The 18,709-nt window shown below is 47.7% G+C and overlaps 1 protein-coding gene across 1 annotated transcript in view; it reads right to left on the reverse strand.

Annotated features, from left to right (window-relative positions):
- The window catches only part of LOC138583216 (integumentary mucin A.1-like), a 276,987-nt gene that overhangs the window by 228,557 nt on the left and 29,721 nt on the right, over positions 1-18,709 (reverse strand). Inside the window, exons 3-4 of the mRNA XM_069655252.1 lie at positions 1,817-1,861; positions 1,200-1,250 (exon numbers count right to left, since the gene is read on the reverse strand). Coding sequence (XP_069511353.1) covers positions 1,200-1,250; positions 1,817-1,861 — 96 coding nt within the window. The remainder of the gene's footprint in view (positions 1-1,199; positions 1,251-1,816; positions 1,862-18,709) is intronic.

Here is an 18,709-nt window from a genome sequence, read left to right on the forward strand (position 1 = left end):
AGCTGGGGGGAAATCCGCTGAAAATTTGCGCTATTACCACCGGCGGGAAATCCGCCGGCGGTATTAGCGCGAAGATTCCCCATTGAGCCCAATGGGGAATGGGGCATTCCCGAATGGGCTCAGTGGGGAATGGGGACTTACATTACCACCAAACTCGTGATCCGGCGCTATTAGCGCCGGGGAGTTTGGCGGTAGGGCTAATACCGCCCGCGCTAATAGCGTTACTGTTACCACCCAAGTCGTGATGAGGCCTATGTTGCTAAATGCGTGCAATTCTAAAATGTATCAACTAAACAGAAAGTACCACTAATAGTAACACATATCCCATTCCCATTAACTATACTAGATACATGCTAAATCGCAACATTGCACCAATATCGAGGTCACCCCAGTCACCAGTATGGCGTGTGCAATGCAAACCCTTCTTTCCCACTGAGACCTTTATCGACCACCTCAAAAATACTGCTAAAGAAAAAGAAAAAATGAAGATATTTTGGGACAGGGTTTTGTGGGTAAGTGAAGCACCTTCAAAGATTAAGTACAGGGAAGAGGAAGAGTAGGACTGAGTAAAGAAGATTGTCAGGAAGTAATCAAAGCATTAACGTTTGTGTCATGCTTTCCGCCTTTGTCTTGAAAGTACAATTTGTTTTTTGGCTGCATGAGATTTTCATGCAAGCTCTTTACAAACTATGAAACCTGCCTCCATCTAGCACCTGCTAAAAGCAAGTTGATTCCTTAAGAATTGACCGTAAATGCTTTTAGCAACATACATGTCTGACAAAATGGAGGGTCAAATGAAAGATTAAAGGCGATTTTGACTGTTTTTACTCTTTCGTTTAACGCTCAGTTTTATATAAGTGGAAAATAGCGTGCAGGGGACCAAACAGCATGTAAGGGCTAACATTGGTGGTCCCCTGTGTGCAATTACCACTTTGAACAAAATAACAAGCAGAGAAGACTCTTAAGAATAGTCCCAGGTTGGGAGAGAGCTGGTAGAATGTATCTTAGATGGACAGACACCCAGTCATCACATCACAATTTGCACATGTTTACATTGGAGAGAGGTGTCATTACTGCACAGGCTTCAACCAAACCATCTACCACCAGACCCACCATGACATCTGGCACTGTTGAAGGTGACATGTTCGACGCTTTACAAATAATCTTTATGTTACTAAAGAAATACAGTGCAGACTCACCCTTGGGTGGGGGTGGACTCTGATTTGTTTGCGCTGTGGTGATATCTGCAACTGTGGAAACAGAAAATATGGTTAGTTAAGAAGATAAAAGCACGTTTGCTATTAAATCTGCCTTCATTTAGCACCTGCTAAAAGCAAGTTTATTCCTTAAGAAGTGACAGTAAATGTTTTTAGCAGCATTCATTTTTGACAAAATGGAGCATCAAATTAAAGACTAAAGGATGTTTTGACTGTTTTTACTCTTTCGTTTAACACATCGTTTTATAAGGGTGGAAAATAGCATGTAGGGGACCAAACAGCATGCAAGTGCTAACATTGGTGGTCCCCTGTATCCAATTACTACTTTGAACAAAATGACAAGCAGGGAGGACTCTGACGAATAGTCATAGTCCCAGGGTAGAAGGGAGCTGGGAGAATGTATCTAAGATAGACAGACACACAGTCATCACATCACAATTCACCCCAGTCTACATTGGAGAGAGGTGTGGTCACTGCACAGGCTCCGACCGAACCAACTACTACCAGACCCACCATGACATCTGGCACTGTCGAAGGTGACATGTTTGACGCTTTACAAATCATATTTATATTACTAAAGAAAGACAGTGCAGACTCACCTTTGGGTGAAAGTGCACTCTGAGTTTTTTCTGCTGTGGTGACATCTGCAAATGTGGAAAGAGAAAATAAGGTGAGTTAAGAAGATAAAAGCAAGGCATGAATTGTATCTCCCAAGGCAAGATACAAGAAGGCACTGTCATGGAGTGCATCTTTATAGGGGAATATGTAGTGCAGCAGAGTGTGGAGTTTGTAATATTGCCTCAGAGAGACTCCGGCGTGAAGCCTCAGTGAGCGTTGTGTTGTGCAGACAGAGCAGGACTCTGCAATGCAGCTCCAGGCATGTCTCCAGGAAATCTCCAAGGGGGTTCATGTTGGGCAGCAGGGTATACACCTTAAAACAATAAGTGGGTTGAGCGGTGGTAACTAGCATGTGATATGCGCAAAAACACAGGTACGGACTGCAGATGACACAACAGCAAGTGTGACAGGGGCAGAGACAGCGAGGAGAGCAGTGAGTGGAGTAGGAGGGAGGTGAGTAGGAAATATGCTGCAGCAACAGAAAGACGTAGAGAGAAAAACGTCAGTGAGCAGAAGGATATGAACAAGTGGGGCCTGAGTAGTTGGAAGGCACAAACACGTTACATCACATTAGGGAATTTACAGCAGGGACAAACTAGATCGTTCTCAGAGGGAGTTTAGATAGTTAAGGTGCTTACTTTTAGGCCATCACAATAAGGTAAAACAGAATGTTAGACAGTAGCAGTTACCCATCTCTAGAGAATATCCTGGGATTGAGGGATGCCTGTTCTAGCTAGGGAGAAAACCACCAGCACTGAACACGAGACTGGGCGGCACATTAGTATATCCCCTCTTTCCAACCCGATGCAACATATATTTAACTATCAATAATTTGAACAATATGCTCATATTCAGGCTGAACAATACGCTTACCTGAACAGCTCTAAGAAGAATAAAAATCCTTGAACTTTCTGCCAGTTTCCATTAATTATTTAGGCCATTTGTGACAAAGGCAATTACGCCTACTAACAAAGGAGTGTGTGTAGAAAGACAAAGGAAGAGATAGTAGAAGATCAAAGTCAACATAAAAAGAAGACAAAGGTCCCGGAGGAGGATAAATAGTCAAAACAGGTAAAGAATGAGGATCAGAAAAGAGGCAAGATGAACTTCAAAAGAAGAAAAAGTGGGAAAAGAAACCCTATCGTTAATAGCAGTCCAGGTATGCCAGTATAAAAGACCAGTACTGCCTCCCGGACGGGAGAGTAAAAAAAAGCAGACTTTGAGAAAACAAGGATTAGGATGCAGTGCAGTAGTAGCAGAGTCTTGCTGACAAAGTAACGTTTCTGTAATGAAAGAAATGTAAATTTGAGAGATAACAGTAAGTCTAAGACTAATTCAGTTTTGGGGTAATTCATCTGACATTTCAGAGTCTCAAGCTGAAGTAAAATGACAAAGTAGATTAAGTAGTACAATAAAGCAAGTAAGACACATTACAACCATCTGTCCTTGTAGCACAGTTCTGAGATGTATGATTGTGAGGCGTACTGAGATTTCCATAATAAAGAATGGCAAATAAACAGAAATAATAAACTGTGTTTTTTGTGAAGCATCATTGTGACCCAGTTTTTCCTGAATAAGCATAACCAGGCTCCAGAATAGGAAACCGCCAAAACAGCACAAACAGGAGCAGACAAGTACGGCATCTGTCTTTCAAGAGCAGCCCTTTGAAAGGATGCCCAGGCAAGCATGCCCCGGGTGATGGTTACTTAAACAATACAATGTGATCCAGCACATCCAAACAGGGTGCAGTGGGGATGGAGCCACGAGCCGCTGGATAGATCGGCTGTGGTGGGCTTGCACAAAGCAGCACAGGAATGTCCAATTCTAGAGTGGGAGTAATATAGTATATTAAGAAATTATTACCAAGATTGGGGTCTTGAGATATCAACTTATTCGTGTCCTGCGCCTGAGATAATGTTGTCTGCCTTGTGAAGGAACGGAGAATACCCCTTTCTCCGTATTGTGTTTCCTGGGTTTGTTTGTTTCCTGTGTTTGCAGCTCAAACACTGCATTAAGAAATGTGAAATAGAGCATAAAGTGGGAAGAGCACATTGCAGCAAGATCAGACGTAATTCAACCCGTTAACAAGGCAACCAGCCAAATTGCAAATGTGACAGACAAAGATACATCTATTAGCCCTGATTGAAAAAGGCAAAGTAACTGCTGAAACACGTGTCTCACAAAAGGGCACATAAAATATATGTTCACCACAAACCTTACCTCGTGTTGATTACTTATTCATGGCGCTGCCTACCATGTGAAGAAGGGTTTTCCTTTCTTTTAGTATATTAAGAACCCTACATGAAGGTCCGCATTCCACTTAGCGCAAGCCCAATATATGCACTGGTGTCCATGCCTTGTGCCAGCTTATATAACACAAAAATGATCTTCTTCTCCAAGCACTAAGTACGAAAGGCATGCATGCGCAGGTGATCCTTCGGGAAACACTGGCCATTGTGACCTGTATGGTAGGGTATGGTAATGTTTATTTATATAGCACCTATACACAGGAAAGTGTTTCAAAGCACTCAAAGAGTGAAGGAACACGGGGAAAAACAACAGTCGCTCAGAGCCCTTGAATTTCTGAGACGATAACGGTCTGCACAGGCAGATAAAGTGAATATGATACATTTAACAGTTTAGATACAACAAATTGGCCTGCTATCGATTCTGCTGTTTTTTCAAGTGCACATTAAGGGGTGGAGACAAGGGAGAACAGACAGAACGATTATCAGGTAGGGCTGTATACAGATCGTGCAAGCGTGGGAGGGCAAGTGAGGGGCAGGGGACCAAGTGCGCCCAGTCAGTAGAGACTGGTGAAGTGCAGAGAGAGAAGCTCTCAGGATTTTATTACAAGTGCTGCTTTGATGCTAGAGTAATTGAGAATCTTTAGTGGGTTATCTCCCAGGTATGATTGCAAATTGGTCCAATCAACAAAGCAGCCCTCTTTGTAAAAATCCCCCAGAGTCGGCATGCCAAGCACCCCCCAGACCCTCTCAATTCGCAACACCCATCGTGGGCGCCAGTCCCTGCATCCCCCACAGTGAAAGACGTTTATCATACATGGCCTTGACATCCAGCCTCTTATTCAGTTTCCACCACGCCCCCAAGGTCGCTCCCTCCGGATCCAAAGTATGGCCAGATTGGTACCGGCCACCCGCCAGAATTGACAATAGGGGGGACGGGATGCGCCAAAGCTCTCTCCAAATGGACATGCGGTGGGTCAGACCCAGCCTCAGTCCAATAAGTTGCATAATGCAACTGTGCTACAAGATAGTACATGTCCACATCAGGGGTGCCAAGCCCCCCACTCTCATAAGGATGAGCCCCAAAGGCCCACTTCCAGAGCTGAACCGTTTGGCCAGACGAACGCGGTGCACAACTTAGTAAGTTCTCGAAAGAAACTCCTGACCCGGACATAAGGGTATATTGTAGAATATATGCAAGAGTTTGGGTAGTAAAATAATCTTTACCACAGACAACTGCCCCGCCAGAGACATGGGAATGGTCCCCCACTTCCGCAGCTTAAAGCTTAAAGTTACTCGTAATGGTTCAACATCTTCGTCAAGGAGGAAGACCAAGCTATTAAGACACCCAGATAACAAAATGACCATGGCGGCCACCTCAGACCCTTAGGATCGCCAGGTACCCACGTATTGTCAGTCAATGGAAAGATCTCAGACCTGCTATTATTCAGGTGCAACCCAGAGTGCCCACCAAGCTCCTCCACCGTCTCTATTATCTCCACTAGATTCACCTCAGTTTCCCAGACATACAGCAAAATCTTGTCCGCATATAGCAATACAAATTCCACTTTCTCGACCAGTCTGATGCTCGCCGTCGCATGTTGAGCCCATATCTTATCTGCCAGGGGCTCAAATACAAAGGCAAACAACAATGGAGACAGTGGACAACCCTGCCTAGTGCCGCCACGTAGCTGATTCACTGGGGATAACTGACTTTTCAGGCAGACCCGAGCAAACGGACCCTCATATAGCAAATTAATCCATGCTTTGAAGCGAGGGCCACAGCCGTAATTGGACGGCCTCTGAAAATAAAATGGCCATGATACTGTGTCGAATGCCTTCTGCATGTCTAAAGAAACTGCTACTGCAGAAGACGCAGGAGGCAACTGAGCAGTAATATTGTGTAACCATCTAGTGTTCATTGCGGTAGAGTGGCTGGGTATGAGCCCGGACTTGTCGAGATGAACTATGTAGGGCATCAGGGGAGACAACCTCGTAGCCAGTACTTTAGCAAAGATTTTTGCATCTATGTTTGTATGTTTGTGTGGGACAGTGGTCTATATGAGCTGCACTCCTCCGCTGGCTTGTCAGGCTTGAATAGTAGTATTATAATAGCCTCCTGCACTGTCTCCGGCAGCATTCCCAGACATAACGCCTCCTCCCACATCTGGCGGAGATAAGGACTCAGAATGTCCCGATTTTCTTTATAGAATTCGGCACTGAGCCCATCTGAGCCCCGCACCTTGAGCCATTAGGCATATGCAGTATGTCTGCAGTATGTCTTGATTTCTTTACATAGTTCTGTGGATGGTTGCAGCAGAGGTCTGTAGCCATGACCACCCCCTTTATGTATACTTTAAACACCTGCCACAGTGTCGAGGTAGAGGACACTGACCCAATATTGTTCTCAAAGAAGGAGGTCAAATGCTCACTTAAATTTAATGAACAGGCTGTGCTTCTTAAAGCGGAAGGTTTGAACCTCCAAGGGGTTCGGAAGCCACAGTCCTCAGACAGTCGCAGGGCCAACAGCACCAGGGCAGGGTCCAAAAGAGTGTGTGGTAGAATCGTGGTAGAATCGCGCAGGATTCCACTGTATTCCACCATCTACTTCCTCTCGGAGTGGTCTGACCACACTTCTTCTCTTCTTGCCTCCATCTCCAAGCTTCTCCTTCTCAGAGACTTCAATATTCACCTTGACTTTCCTGATTCGGTCACTGGACTCTTCCACAGCGTCTGTGACTCTCTTTCCCTTACCATTCATCCCTACGGTCCGATGCACTCAGCCAAACATACCTTGGATGCTCTGATCTCAGCAGACATCCCCATCTTCAACCCTCTCACTACACCTCTTATCCTGGCCTGACCATGCCCTCCTGTCCTCTCACCTGGATCTCTTAGGTCCCGCCGCTAAGCCTCTGCCTGCACTGCCAGTCTTCTTCTCCGTCATTCGGCCAATGAAGTGAGTGTCAGTTACTGCTTTTGCTGCCACTTTTATTCCCCCTCCCATTCCTGCCACAGACTCCTACCCTGACTCTACCCCTGCTAATCTTAACCTCTCTATCACCAACACCTTGGACATCCTTGCCCCTGGCATTAGGATCTGCATGATGCCTGCCTCCAGGTGCAACACCTGGTATGACTCCAACGTAGCCTCTCTGAAACGCAAGTGCAGAGTTGCTGGGCAGAAGTGGCGGGCATCAGGCACATCCTCTGACTGACTGGCTGCCGCCTGCTCCAAAGGCAATACAGACTCTATATCTGCTTAAGAAGAGGGCCCATATCCAAGCTCGCATCTCTGGTGCCACTAACAGGGATGAACTCTTTAAAATCTGCAAGGAACTCTTCAACCCTACTGCAGTCTCCACTTCTCTCCTGCCATCCCCGATATGATATGACATTTATAATGCGTCTATACACAAGTGATTCAAGGCGCGACGAGGCAAGGGAGGAGGAACAGATGGAAGACAGACGACGATCTTACTAGGCCAGGTGTCATTCAGATCGCGCAAGTGCAAGGGAAGGGGGAAAAGAAAAGTGTAGGGGGGGAGGGGAAGTGTAGTACATGTGATAATGAAATAACAAAAAAATAAATACAGAACGGCCAGCTGGTGGCAAGTGCAGGGTGAGTGCAGACATAAGTGCTGGTTTGGGGACTGTAGGGATACAGAAGACAGTGTCCAGGTGCAGGGGTTGCCAGGAAGGCAGCGCAAGCGTGCAACTGGAAGGGCTTGGGCCTGAGATCAGATGGGTGGCCAAGTAACCCGTGCAGTCACAGTATCAGCCAGGATTTCAGCAGGGGAGAAGGGGAGAGAAAGCAGAAGCAAAGAGTAAGGTTTTTAGGTGCTTCCGGAACCAAAGGTGGTTCTCCTCAAGTTTCATGGAGGCAGGGAGGCTGTTCCAGTGGGAGGCCCGAGCCGAGGAGAGAGATCTACCGCCAACTCGTTGCTTGGAGAAGCGACTGACCCTGGGGGAGTTGGAGGCGGAGGAGCAAAGAGCTCAAGAGGGAAGATATTTAGGAAGAGAGAGTTGAAGGTATTGAGGCCCCAGGCCCCAGAAGGCCTTGTGGACGATGCAGAGGGTTTTGAACTTAATCCTTGCAGCAACTGGGAGCCAGTGCAGAGATTTTAGTCCTGGAGAGATACGATCCCTGGGCTTGAGGCCAAGGAGACTTCTCGCAGTCCTGTTCTGGATGAGTTGCAGAGGGCGTAGAGTAGAAGCAAGCCGATTTAGAAAGAGGCTGTTGCAGTAGTCCAGCCTTGAGAGAACCAGAGCACTGGAGACAGTGAGCTTCTGGGAGAAGGAGAGGAAAGAAAGAATACCTCTGAGGAGGTGCATCTGGTAGTGTGACTTGTTAAAGAGATGTCAGGGGAGAAAGAGAGTGTGGAGTCGTAGATGACCCCCAGGTTCTTAGCCTTGCATGTGGGAGCAGGATGAGGGCCAAGAGAGGCCAGCCAGAGAGCTACAGGAAAGGAGGGAGTGGGTGTGCCGATGAGGAGAATCTCAGTCTTACTGGCATTAAGGCAGGGGACAGTGGTGGCACACCACTCCTGGATAGCAGACAGACAGTCAGAGATGAGGGACGGGGAAGAGGTGGCCGAAGATAGCCTGAAAATGAGCTAACTGTCATCCGCATAGCACTGAAAGTTGGGGCAGAGAGCGGCAATGCGGTGGGCAAGGAGTGCCAGGTATTGGTTGAACAGCTGGGGAGAGAGGTTAGACCCCTGGGGACACCACAGGTAGAGAAAAAGATAGCAGAGAGGAAGGACCCAAGTTGGACCTGGGTGGGTCGGTCAGAAAGGAAGGAAGTCAGCCACAACAGGGCCTGACCGGTGGTACCTAGGTTATCACAGAGACACTTTAGTAGTATGGAATGGTTGACAGTGTCAAAGGCAGAAGAGAGATAAAGCAAGATGAGGACACAGGGGGTGTTAGAGTCAAGGTTTGAGAGCTGGACTTCACAGATGTTCTGGAGAGCAGTTTCCGTGCTTCTGGCAGCTCTGAAGCCAGACTGATGATCATGAAGACAACAAACAGATTCAGTGTGGAGATTAAGCTGGGAGATGGCCAGTTTCTCCAGGAGCTTGTCCAGGAAGGGAGTGATGGAGATTGGGTGATAGTTAGCCGGGCAGGAGGGATCGGCAGAGGGTTTCTTAAGAAAAATGTGCACAATGGAGTGCTTCAGGGGGATGGGGAGACTCAAGTGGCGAAGGAGTGGCGAAGGAGTGGTTGCAGAAGTCAGCCAGGGCAGGAGCCAGGGTGTCAATGTGGTCCTTGATGGTTTTGGAGGAACAGGGGTGAACCTGTTTTGATGAGACTTTCATAGATCAGATTTGTCTAGAAACCTCATATGCGGAGAATAGGGTAAAGGCAGAGAAGGAGGGAGGATGGGTGGCTGCATAAGGGCCAGAGGAAGAGCAGGGAGTAAAGGGAGGGAGGGGAGAGGAGGATGTCCTGAGTTTTATAGATGAAGTGAGAAGCCAGTGCCGTGCAGAGGGCCTGGGAAGGGACAGGAGAGGTAGAGACTGCGGCAGGAGTAGCCAGTTCCTTGCAGATTTTAAAGAGTTCAGCAGAGTTATTAGATGCCACTGAGACGCAGGCTTGGATATGTGCTCTCTTCTTGGTGAGGACAGTTTATCAGAGGATGTACATGAAGCACGCCATTTCCTCTCAGCCACCCTGCACTTGCGTTTAAGGGTGACGAGGTCTGAGTCGTACCAGCAGTTGCACTTGGCTTTGGGCTTCAGGCGAATCCTCATGACAGGGGCAAGGATATCAAGAGTATCAGATATTGCAGAGTGGTGCGTGGAGAGGGCTGTGGTAGGGTGAGAATCAGCCAAAGGGGGACGGGGGCGGGGGGTGAGAAAGTGGCGGCGAAAGCCTCAACTGATACATGCTTCATGGGTCAGATGACCAAGAAGGTAGGTGGCAGTGATGGAAGTGGCTTGGCCTGTGGGGTAGAGAGGGTGAGATGGGAGGAAAGGAGAAAGTGATCACTCCAGGAGAGAGGAGTGACCCTCTGTGCTTCCCTGGCCTCCTACTTCTTATCCAAAACTCAGGACATCATGCTTCATACTCCTCTATGCCCCTCCCTCCTTCCTCGCCAGCTCTCATGCCTCCCTTGGCCACTCTCCCCCCTCTCCCCTTCATTCCTACTCTCCTCTTTCTCACCCATAGCACCGGATGAAATCTCTAGACAAGTCCTCTCTATGAAAGTCTCCTCCAAACAGGTGCTCCCCTGCTCCTCCAGAACTATCAAGTACAACATTGCCTCCCTTGCGCCAGCCTTGGACGATTTCTGTAATCACTCCTTTGCCACTGGCTCCTTCCTGTTACCCCTCAAGCACTCCATTGCGCGTCCTCTCCTCAAAAATCCCTCTGCCGACCCCTCCTGCCTGGCTAACTACTGCCTATCTCCATTACCCCCGTCTCGGGCAACCTCCTAGAAAAGCTGGTCAACACACTGAATCTGTTGGTTGTCTCCAAGACCACCAGTTTGGCTTCAGAGCAGCCAGAGGCACGGAAATTGCTCTACTGAAGACTTGCTCTCAAATCTCGACTCCAACTCTCCATCCGTTCTTATCCTTCTGGATCTTTCCTCTGTCTTCGACATGGTCAATCATGCCACCCTGACAAGGCGGCTCTGTGACACCATTGGCATCACAGGCCTGGCTTTTCAACATCTACCTCGCCCTCTGGCCCATCTGATCTCCACCTTCTCTCCTAACTTCCAGTGTTATGCAGACGACACGCAGCTCTTCTTCAAACTTCCCCCTACTGCCTCCTCTTCCTACTCTCTCATCCCTGACTGTCTGACTGCTATTCAAGCATGGTGTGCTGCCAATGATCTCTGCCTTCATGACAGTGATCTCTGCCTTAATGCCAGTAAGGCTGAGATCCTTCTCGTTGGGACTCCAGCTCCCTACTTCCCTCCTACCCTCTGGCTGCCCCCTATGGGTCCCCTACCCTCATCCTCTTGTGAGGCAAAACACCTTGGTGTCATCTTTGATTCCTCTCTCTCCTTCTCTCCTCACATCTTTGATTCCTCACCTTTCCTCACCTTCGCCCAGAAACTCAATGGGCCTCATTCCGACCCTGGCGTTAACCAAGGCGCTATTAGCGCCTTGGTTGACGCCGTTATTTTTCCGACTCCGCCATGTTGAATGGCGGAATTACCGCCCCATTCCAAGGTTGGCGGGGTCGGTAATTCCCCATTCACCATGGGCCCTTCCCCATTCCCATTTTTGCCCCATAGGGCTCAATGGGAATGGGGAAGGCGCTAGGTCCCTTTGCGGGTTGGTTTTTTAACGCCTGCAAAAAGCAGGCGTTAAGTACCAACCAGCAAAGGGAACTCGGAATAGGGCGGTAAGGGTTTAACAGCACCGGTCTCGTTACCGGTGACCGTTAACCCTTACCGCCCTACTCTGAATGACCCCCAATGTCTCCAGAGCTCTGGTCCGCTCTAGGCAGGACTACTGCAACAGCCTCTTCCTAAATCTTCCTTTATCCTCCCTTCACCACATTCAACTAATACAGAATAGGACTGCAAGACTTTTCCTTGGCCTCAAGCCCAGGGACTGCATCTCTCCAACCCTAAAATCTCTCCACTCATTGCTGCTAGGATCAAGTTCAAGGCTCTCTGTATCATCCACAAGGCTTTCTGGGGCCTGGGACCCCGTTACATCAAACTCTCCCTCCCTAAATACCTTCCTGCTAGAGCCCTTCGGTCTTCTAGCTCCAACTCTCTTCAGATCAGACGCTTCTCTAAGCAGAGTGGGGTTAGATCTCTCTCTCCTGCGCAGGAGCCCCCCTCTGGAATGGTCTCCCTGCCCCTCTCAGGCTTGAGCCAAATCTCCTTAAGTTCCGGAAGCTCCACAAGACCCTACGTTTCTCTTCTTCCATCCCTCTCTCCCTACCCTGCTAACCCCCCTGTCTGGCCGCAGTGACTGGCTGTCTGGTTCCTTCTGAGTACTGCAGTGCACCAGGCCCCCGCCAACTCCACCCCCTCCTTGCACTTAGCGCTAAGCACTTAGCTTGGACCCTCACTCATTGCACCCCATGCATTGTCTCGGGAGGATAGCTCTGGGGCAAACCTCTGGGTATTAAGTGCGTTATAAATAACCCATCATATCATATCTGTCATGGGTGCAAATCTAGGACTCTCTACTACTAAGCCCCGGGGTCATAAGGGAGCCAGGTCTAAGCAATCAGGGGCTATTTGGGTGAGGGCCTGGTGAAGCAAATCAAAGGCAGCAGCACTGAGAGCTGGGCACACCTCTCACTTCACCCACACTGGTCATAGGGCTTAGTTAGGGCTCGTTCACTTCCGACCCCTCCAACATGGCGGTATGTCATAGAAAGAGGAACTAACATGAGTAGTCTAGTCACTGGGCGTGGTAGGCTATAAAAGCCACGCCCAGACACTATCCCGTGCTTCGTGTGGAATCTGTACACACACTCACCTCGTCTTCCTCCCGCTCCGGCTTCTTGCGATTTCCCCGTTATTCCCGGAACATCCTGAAAGAAGAAGAAGACACTTACCTCAGCAATCCGCAAAGGCCAGATTCCGCGGTCCTGAACTCTTCTTGGCAGCACCACTGCTCCCTGACTCCTTTTGGCAGCGCTGCTCCTCTCGAACTCTTCTAAGTGGGTCCGCTGCTCCTGAACTCTTCTAGGCAGCGCCACCTCTCTTGCACTCTTCAATCCGCTTTTGTTGCAGCACCTCCCGGCTTTCCGGCGACATCCTACCGCTGCTCCTGGACTTTTCTTGGCAGCGCCTCCTCTCCAGCACTCTTCAATCCGCTTCAGTTGCAGCACCTTCTGGCATCCCGGCGACATCCTGCAAAAGGGAAAAAGAAACAGTGAGCTAAACATTTCAAGGACAGCGCCTTGTTCTACGCGTGCGACCAGAGTCTAGTCCCCTGACATTAAGGGCAGACTAGAAGTGATTTCAGCATTTTATAAGCCCAGTGGAGTAACTGGGTGATCATAGTACTCACCTACACGCCCAGTGGAGTAACTGGGTTCCGTCATACCAGAACAGACCTGGAAAGAACTGCAACTCAAACCTAGCAAGGCAGCTGGGCCTTCATAGAACTATCAACATCATTATAACACAGTGGAGCAACTGGGCTTAAGACTCTTGGCACTTTGCAGCAAAAATCAATCACGAATCGGCGCCCCTGCAATTCGCAGGATGGAGAGTGCACCAAATCAATAACAAAGGTTGCCCTCTCCCAGTAGAAACATTTCATTAGAGGGATTCCTCGCTCCCGCAGATGAGCAGGTGAGTGTGACAATATCATATCATTCCCTGGCACTTGCCCTCTTGGCCTCCCCTTAGCACTCGTTTAGCCCCTGTGGCCCTATTTCCCCCTCTTCCACCCACTTTCACTTCACTCTCTCCTCTTTACCCTGCACTTCCCTTCCCACCCTAACATTTCGCGGAGAACGGCACCCCCCTCTAACACCTTTTGTTACTGCACTTGCACAATCCGAATGTCACAAGGCCTAGTAGGAACGTTATTGTTATCTTGCTCCCTTGTTATCCCGCTTTTTTTGTCTTGTGGCGCCTTCAAACACCATTTGTTGTATAGGCGCCTTACAAATATCCATTAAATGAATAAATACATAAGCAACGTGCTAGACACCAGCCATGCATCTATGCAGGAGTACATATCATGAAGTGAGGCATTTAACGTGCACCTCCTATCTGTACCATGCAATGTCCTCCATAATTCCAGCATACCCGCCTGTGCAGTAGAGAGTAGGACCCGTGCAGCCTTAGTTAGTGATCTAGCGGAAACGCCAGTGCGGTCTAGCGTTGTGTCCAATATATTATTCAGGTTTCCTCCACAAATAATGTTTTCCAGCGTGAACGCAGTGAAAATCCGGAATACCTCTTCATAAAAGGACAGGCTATCCAAATTGGGCTTATACACATTAACCAATAATACCTCTCTTCTGTGTAATATACCATGCACTAGCATGTATCGACCCTCAGAATCAACCCTGGCCAGCATCACTGCCACCGATGCCGCTCTCATCCGTGGCTTGCACATATCAGCTTGTGTGCCGGCTCCCGTGCTGCCATCAACAGGGCTGCCTTGCCCTCTCCTGCCCAGCAACTCCAGCCAGCACCAGAGATGGGGAGACAAAGGGCAGCTGCCCAGCATCGAAGTCCTACCTGGCTTTCACCACAGCTCTCCAGGTCTCGCCAGCTCTCTGAGCACCGCCTCTCGCTGGGCTGTGCAGCATATCATCAGGTTCTGCAAAATCAGGATTTCGTGCCCACTCCGTACATAGCCCACAGAGTAGGCGCTATCTTGGCAAGATGCTCTACAGACCCCGACCTCCAGCCATTCACTTAAATTATACTTGCCATTCTTACACAAAGACAGCATATTATCAATAAACAAAATGATGGAACAAATCCTCTTCTTCATCATCTCTTCATCTCTTTTACAACATTTCTTACCTCAATGTTGTCTTCTTCCGACTACGAAAAGATACCCTTCACTACTTCAACTAACCGAGAAAAGAAAATAACAAATAAAGTAAAAAATATATATTCCGCATGGCGATGGCGCCGTCTGCACAGTCAATACAGAATGAAGGGTGCAAAGGGTGTACTCCAGAAAAGGTATCTATGGGGGGACTTACTATAAAGATGCCACCTCACCCCTAGGTGAGGTCTCCAGCCAAAAAGACAAGTAAACCTAAGGGTATCACGTCAAACCTCACAAAGGACCTGTTGGTGGGGATGCAATTTCACACCTCTGAAAATAAAAAACTAGGCACACATATAACTTACAACATGAAATAGTTCATTCGATCCTCCAAAACACTCACCCTTTCACCCCACCTACCCTTGTCTGACTCCACACATACATGCCTATTTTACTGTCACCAAAACCCTCAAATCAAAGAAAAAACTTTGTTTTCCCGTATAACCCTCTTGCTTTACCCACCAAAGTGCACTCACGTAAAAATGATCCCCGAAGCACTCAGAAGTGGTTCTCCTTCAATTAGCCCTGCACAGCTGGACCACGCCTCCATGTCTTTGGGGAGTAGACAGGCCTTTAACCAATATGGTGCCTGTAGACCTCTCCTTTTCTTGTGCATGGAAGACCAGTCCCTGCAGAGAGGCGCTACAGCCTATTTGTGTGGACAGGAAACCCTCAACGTCTCGGAAAGCCTGGGGTCCCTTTGTGGTCACCAAATGTGTGGGTGGACCTCCAATCTCCGTAACCCAAAGTAGGCCCACCTCTTAAGAAGCGAATGCTTGTTTGTCCGGAAAGCAAGTTTATTGTACAAACAGCATGGATGGGCTAGCTGACGCTGTGGAGTCAAACTAACCCAAATCTCCATGAACCACACAAGTTTACACATTTGATATTTTATTGGAACAGTTAAAACACTCCCACATATTTCATTACAAATCATCCCCAATACATGATTGTTCAAACCTATACAAAGCATTCTAATATCCTTTACTTCCCACGCTCTCATTGGACACATTTATTTAACTACCATCCCCTTCCAACAACAAGTTCAACAACAACATCAAGTTCCCTTTGATCTGGCGATAAGTATCTTATACACCCAGTCTTGCTGGTGTCCTTATTTCACACTTATATATAAGACTACAATTTCAAAATGCATAGCTTCTGGTCCTATCCTGGCAATTCTTCAGAACTTGATCAAAACCTATAAACCATATGTCAATTATGCTCTTAGGCATCCATTGCACCAGGTTTATTACCCTGCTCTAAACTGGCCCAACCAGGTGGCCATACTTCCCTGGACAATGAATAACAGGCTCCCATGTACTTATAAAGATTACTTCGCCTCTCCACAATAGTACCAAGTCGTAAAAATTCTGAGCCTGGCCATAGCTGACAATTTGATATTATCACAGCTGCCCGCTGCCCTCCCTCAACCTTCAACCTTGCTTAACCCGCTTACCTGGTCACACAGAGGTTATCTCGCCACCCCATCTTTCTGGGCCTGCACAATTCCTAGCTATGAGAGGACTCCCAGCATACAGATTTGTGTATTTGCCATGCACCCCGTATACCCCAACTGTCCCAGACACATGTCCCTAAAGACCCCCATGTATTTTTGTCTTTGCATATATGTTCAAAACGACAGCGTCCTATCAGTGGTGTCTTCATCCGCAAATCTCTGTTCTCGTGTGCGCATATGAAGCTCCACGTTTGCCATTTTAAGGCACAACGTGGCATGGCACGTGCCTACATTGTTTTCCTATTGCATCAGCAGATTTGACATTACGTTGCTATGCGCGTGCAAATCTGAAATATATCAACTAAACACAAAGTAGCACTAATAGTAACACATTTTTAAAAAATATATCTTTATTAACTTTTTAAAACATGTACTGGTTACAGTGCAGTCCAAAGTATATAAACATCATCTCCAAAATTGTATGTGATCCTGTTCGGGTCCCAACTATGCCCTCACCCCAATTGCCTGTGTATAGTCTTTCCAGTCTTCAGTTTTCATCCTGAACACACTCACTCCGGCCTTGTCTTGCACCATCTAGTCTGGACTTTCGCCCTTGCTCTGACTGAACAATGTTACCGTGAGGGAAATCCACTGCATTATGTCTGCTCCATTATTGTTATTAGGATAACAATAATGGTCCTTGTTTTTGCTCCCCTAGCGCCCTTTCCCACACCCCTGTTTCTGCTGTAGACCATTTCCTTAGGTCTTATCAGCAACTATTAATACTCGGACCTTTCACCGCCTTCCACTACATGGCTATGCCACATTTGGCCAGCACATATATTAGGTATTTAATCTTTCCCATGGCTTTATGTTTAGTGCCTCTCCTAAAAAGCCTCAGTATGCATGCCCCCGGGCATTGAATATCTAGGTTTATGCCCACGGGGGCAACTTTGTTTGCAATGTGCATCCAGAATTCCTGATTGATATCACATTTCCAAAACGTGTGTCATACCAGCGTTTTCTTTCTTGCATTTCGGGCACACCTGTTTGCTTGCCCCCTTGAACTTGGCTATTGCTTCTGGCGTTAGGTATGCTCTTTGTGTTATGTATAGTTGAATCAGCTGCAGCCTAGCATTCCCGGAGACTTTCCTATGATACAAGACTATATTTTGCCACTCTTTGGGCCTCATCACGAGTTGGCCGGTAACGCCGGCGCTATTAGCGCCAGCGTTAATAGCCCTACCGCCAAACCCCCCGGCGCTAATAGCGCCGGATCACGGTTTGGCGGAACGGGTATTGCCCATTCCACACTGAGCCCATTCGGGAATTCCCCATTGGGCTCAATGGGGAATTTTCGCACTCTTACCGCTGGCGGATTTCCCGCTGGCGGTAATAACGTGAAATTTCGGCGGATTTCCCCCCAGCTCAGAGCTGGGGAGAAATCCGCCGAAGTCCTGATTTGGCGGACCCTTAAATCCGGCGGTAATAGCGCTACCGCCGGATTTAAGGGTTACCGCCAAACTCGCGATGAGACCCTTTATCTTCAAAGGACTTCCCCAACACTAATAGTAACACACATCCCATTCTCATTAACTACACTAGATACATGCTAAGTCGCAACATTGTGCCAACAACGCCATTAACCCAGTCACCAATATGGCGCACGCAACGTAAACCCTTCTTTCCCATTGGGAACTTTATTGACCACCCCAACAATATCGCTAAAGAAAAAGAAAAAATGAATATATTTTGGGAAAGTGTTTTGTGAGAAAGTGCAGTGCCTTCATAGAGCAAGTACAGGGAAGAGGAAGAGTACGTCTGAAGTAAAGAAGATTGCCAGGAAGTAATAATTCCATTAACCTTTGTGTCATGCTTTCCTCCTTTGTCTTGAAAGTACAATTTATTTTACGGCTGCATGCGATGATGCGATTTTCATGCAGGCTCTTTACGAACAGTTTCCTATGAAATCTGCCTCCATCTAGCACCTGCTAAAAGCAGGTTGATTCCTTAGGAATTGACTGTAAATGCTTTTAGAAGCGTACAAGTTTGAGAAAATGGAGGGTAAAATGAAAGACTAAAGGCAATTATGACTGTTTTTACTCTTTTGTTTAACACAGTTTTATAAAAGTGGAAAATAGCATGTAGGGGACCAAACAGCATGCAAGTGCTAATGTTGGTGGTCCCTAGCATGCAATTACTACTTTTTATTATTTTTATTATTTTCAACAAGAGAAAACAGCACATATACAAATTATAATCACAGTAAAGCGAGTTAACAGCCAGAGCATAACACTTGACATTACAGTTGATGATAAGTCCTTCGAAGGGGGGAGAAGGGGTAGGCGTGCTGTGTCGTGTGGCGGTGCAGGGTGTGTCCGGGGTCTTCTCGGTTCCTGATTTTATACCTGCTCTTCCCACTTCCCCCATATCTTGAGGAACTTCCGGGGGCACCCCCTTGCCGTGTAGATGCATCTTTCTAGGCGAGGCACACCTGTCCATTTCATTGGACCATCGGTCGATACCTAGTCTGTCCGCAGAGCCCCAGGAGCTTGCCGTTAGTCTCTTTCCCAGCCCCAATGCCACACTTAGAAATGCCCTTTCGTATTTGGTGAGGTCCGTTTCTACCGCTATTCCAAGTAGGATGAGTTTGGGGTCGTGCGG

Source organism: Ambystoma mexicanum, chromosome 3q, assembly GCF_040938575.1.
Source record: "Ambystoma mexicanum isolate Mex_15411 chromosome 3q, UKY_AmexF1_1, whole genome shotgun sequence".
NCBI classification, from domain to species: domain Eukaryota; kingdom Metazoa; phylum Chordata; class Amphibia; order Caudata; family Ambystomatidae; genus Ambystoma; species Ambystoma mexicanum.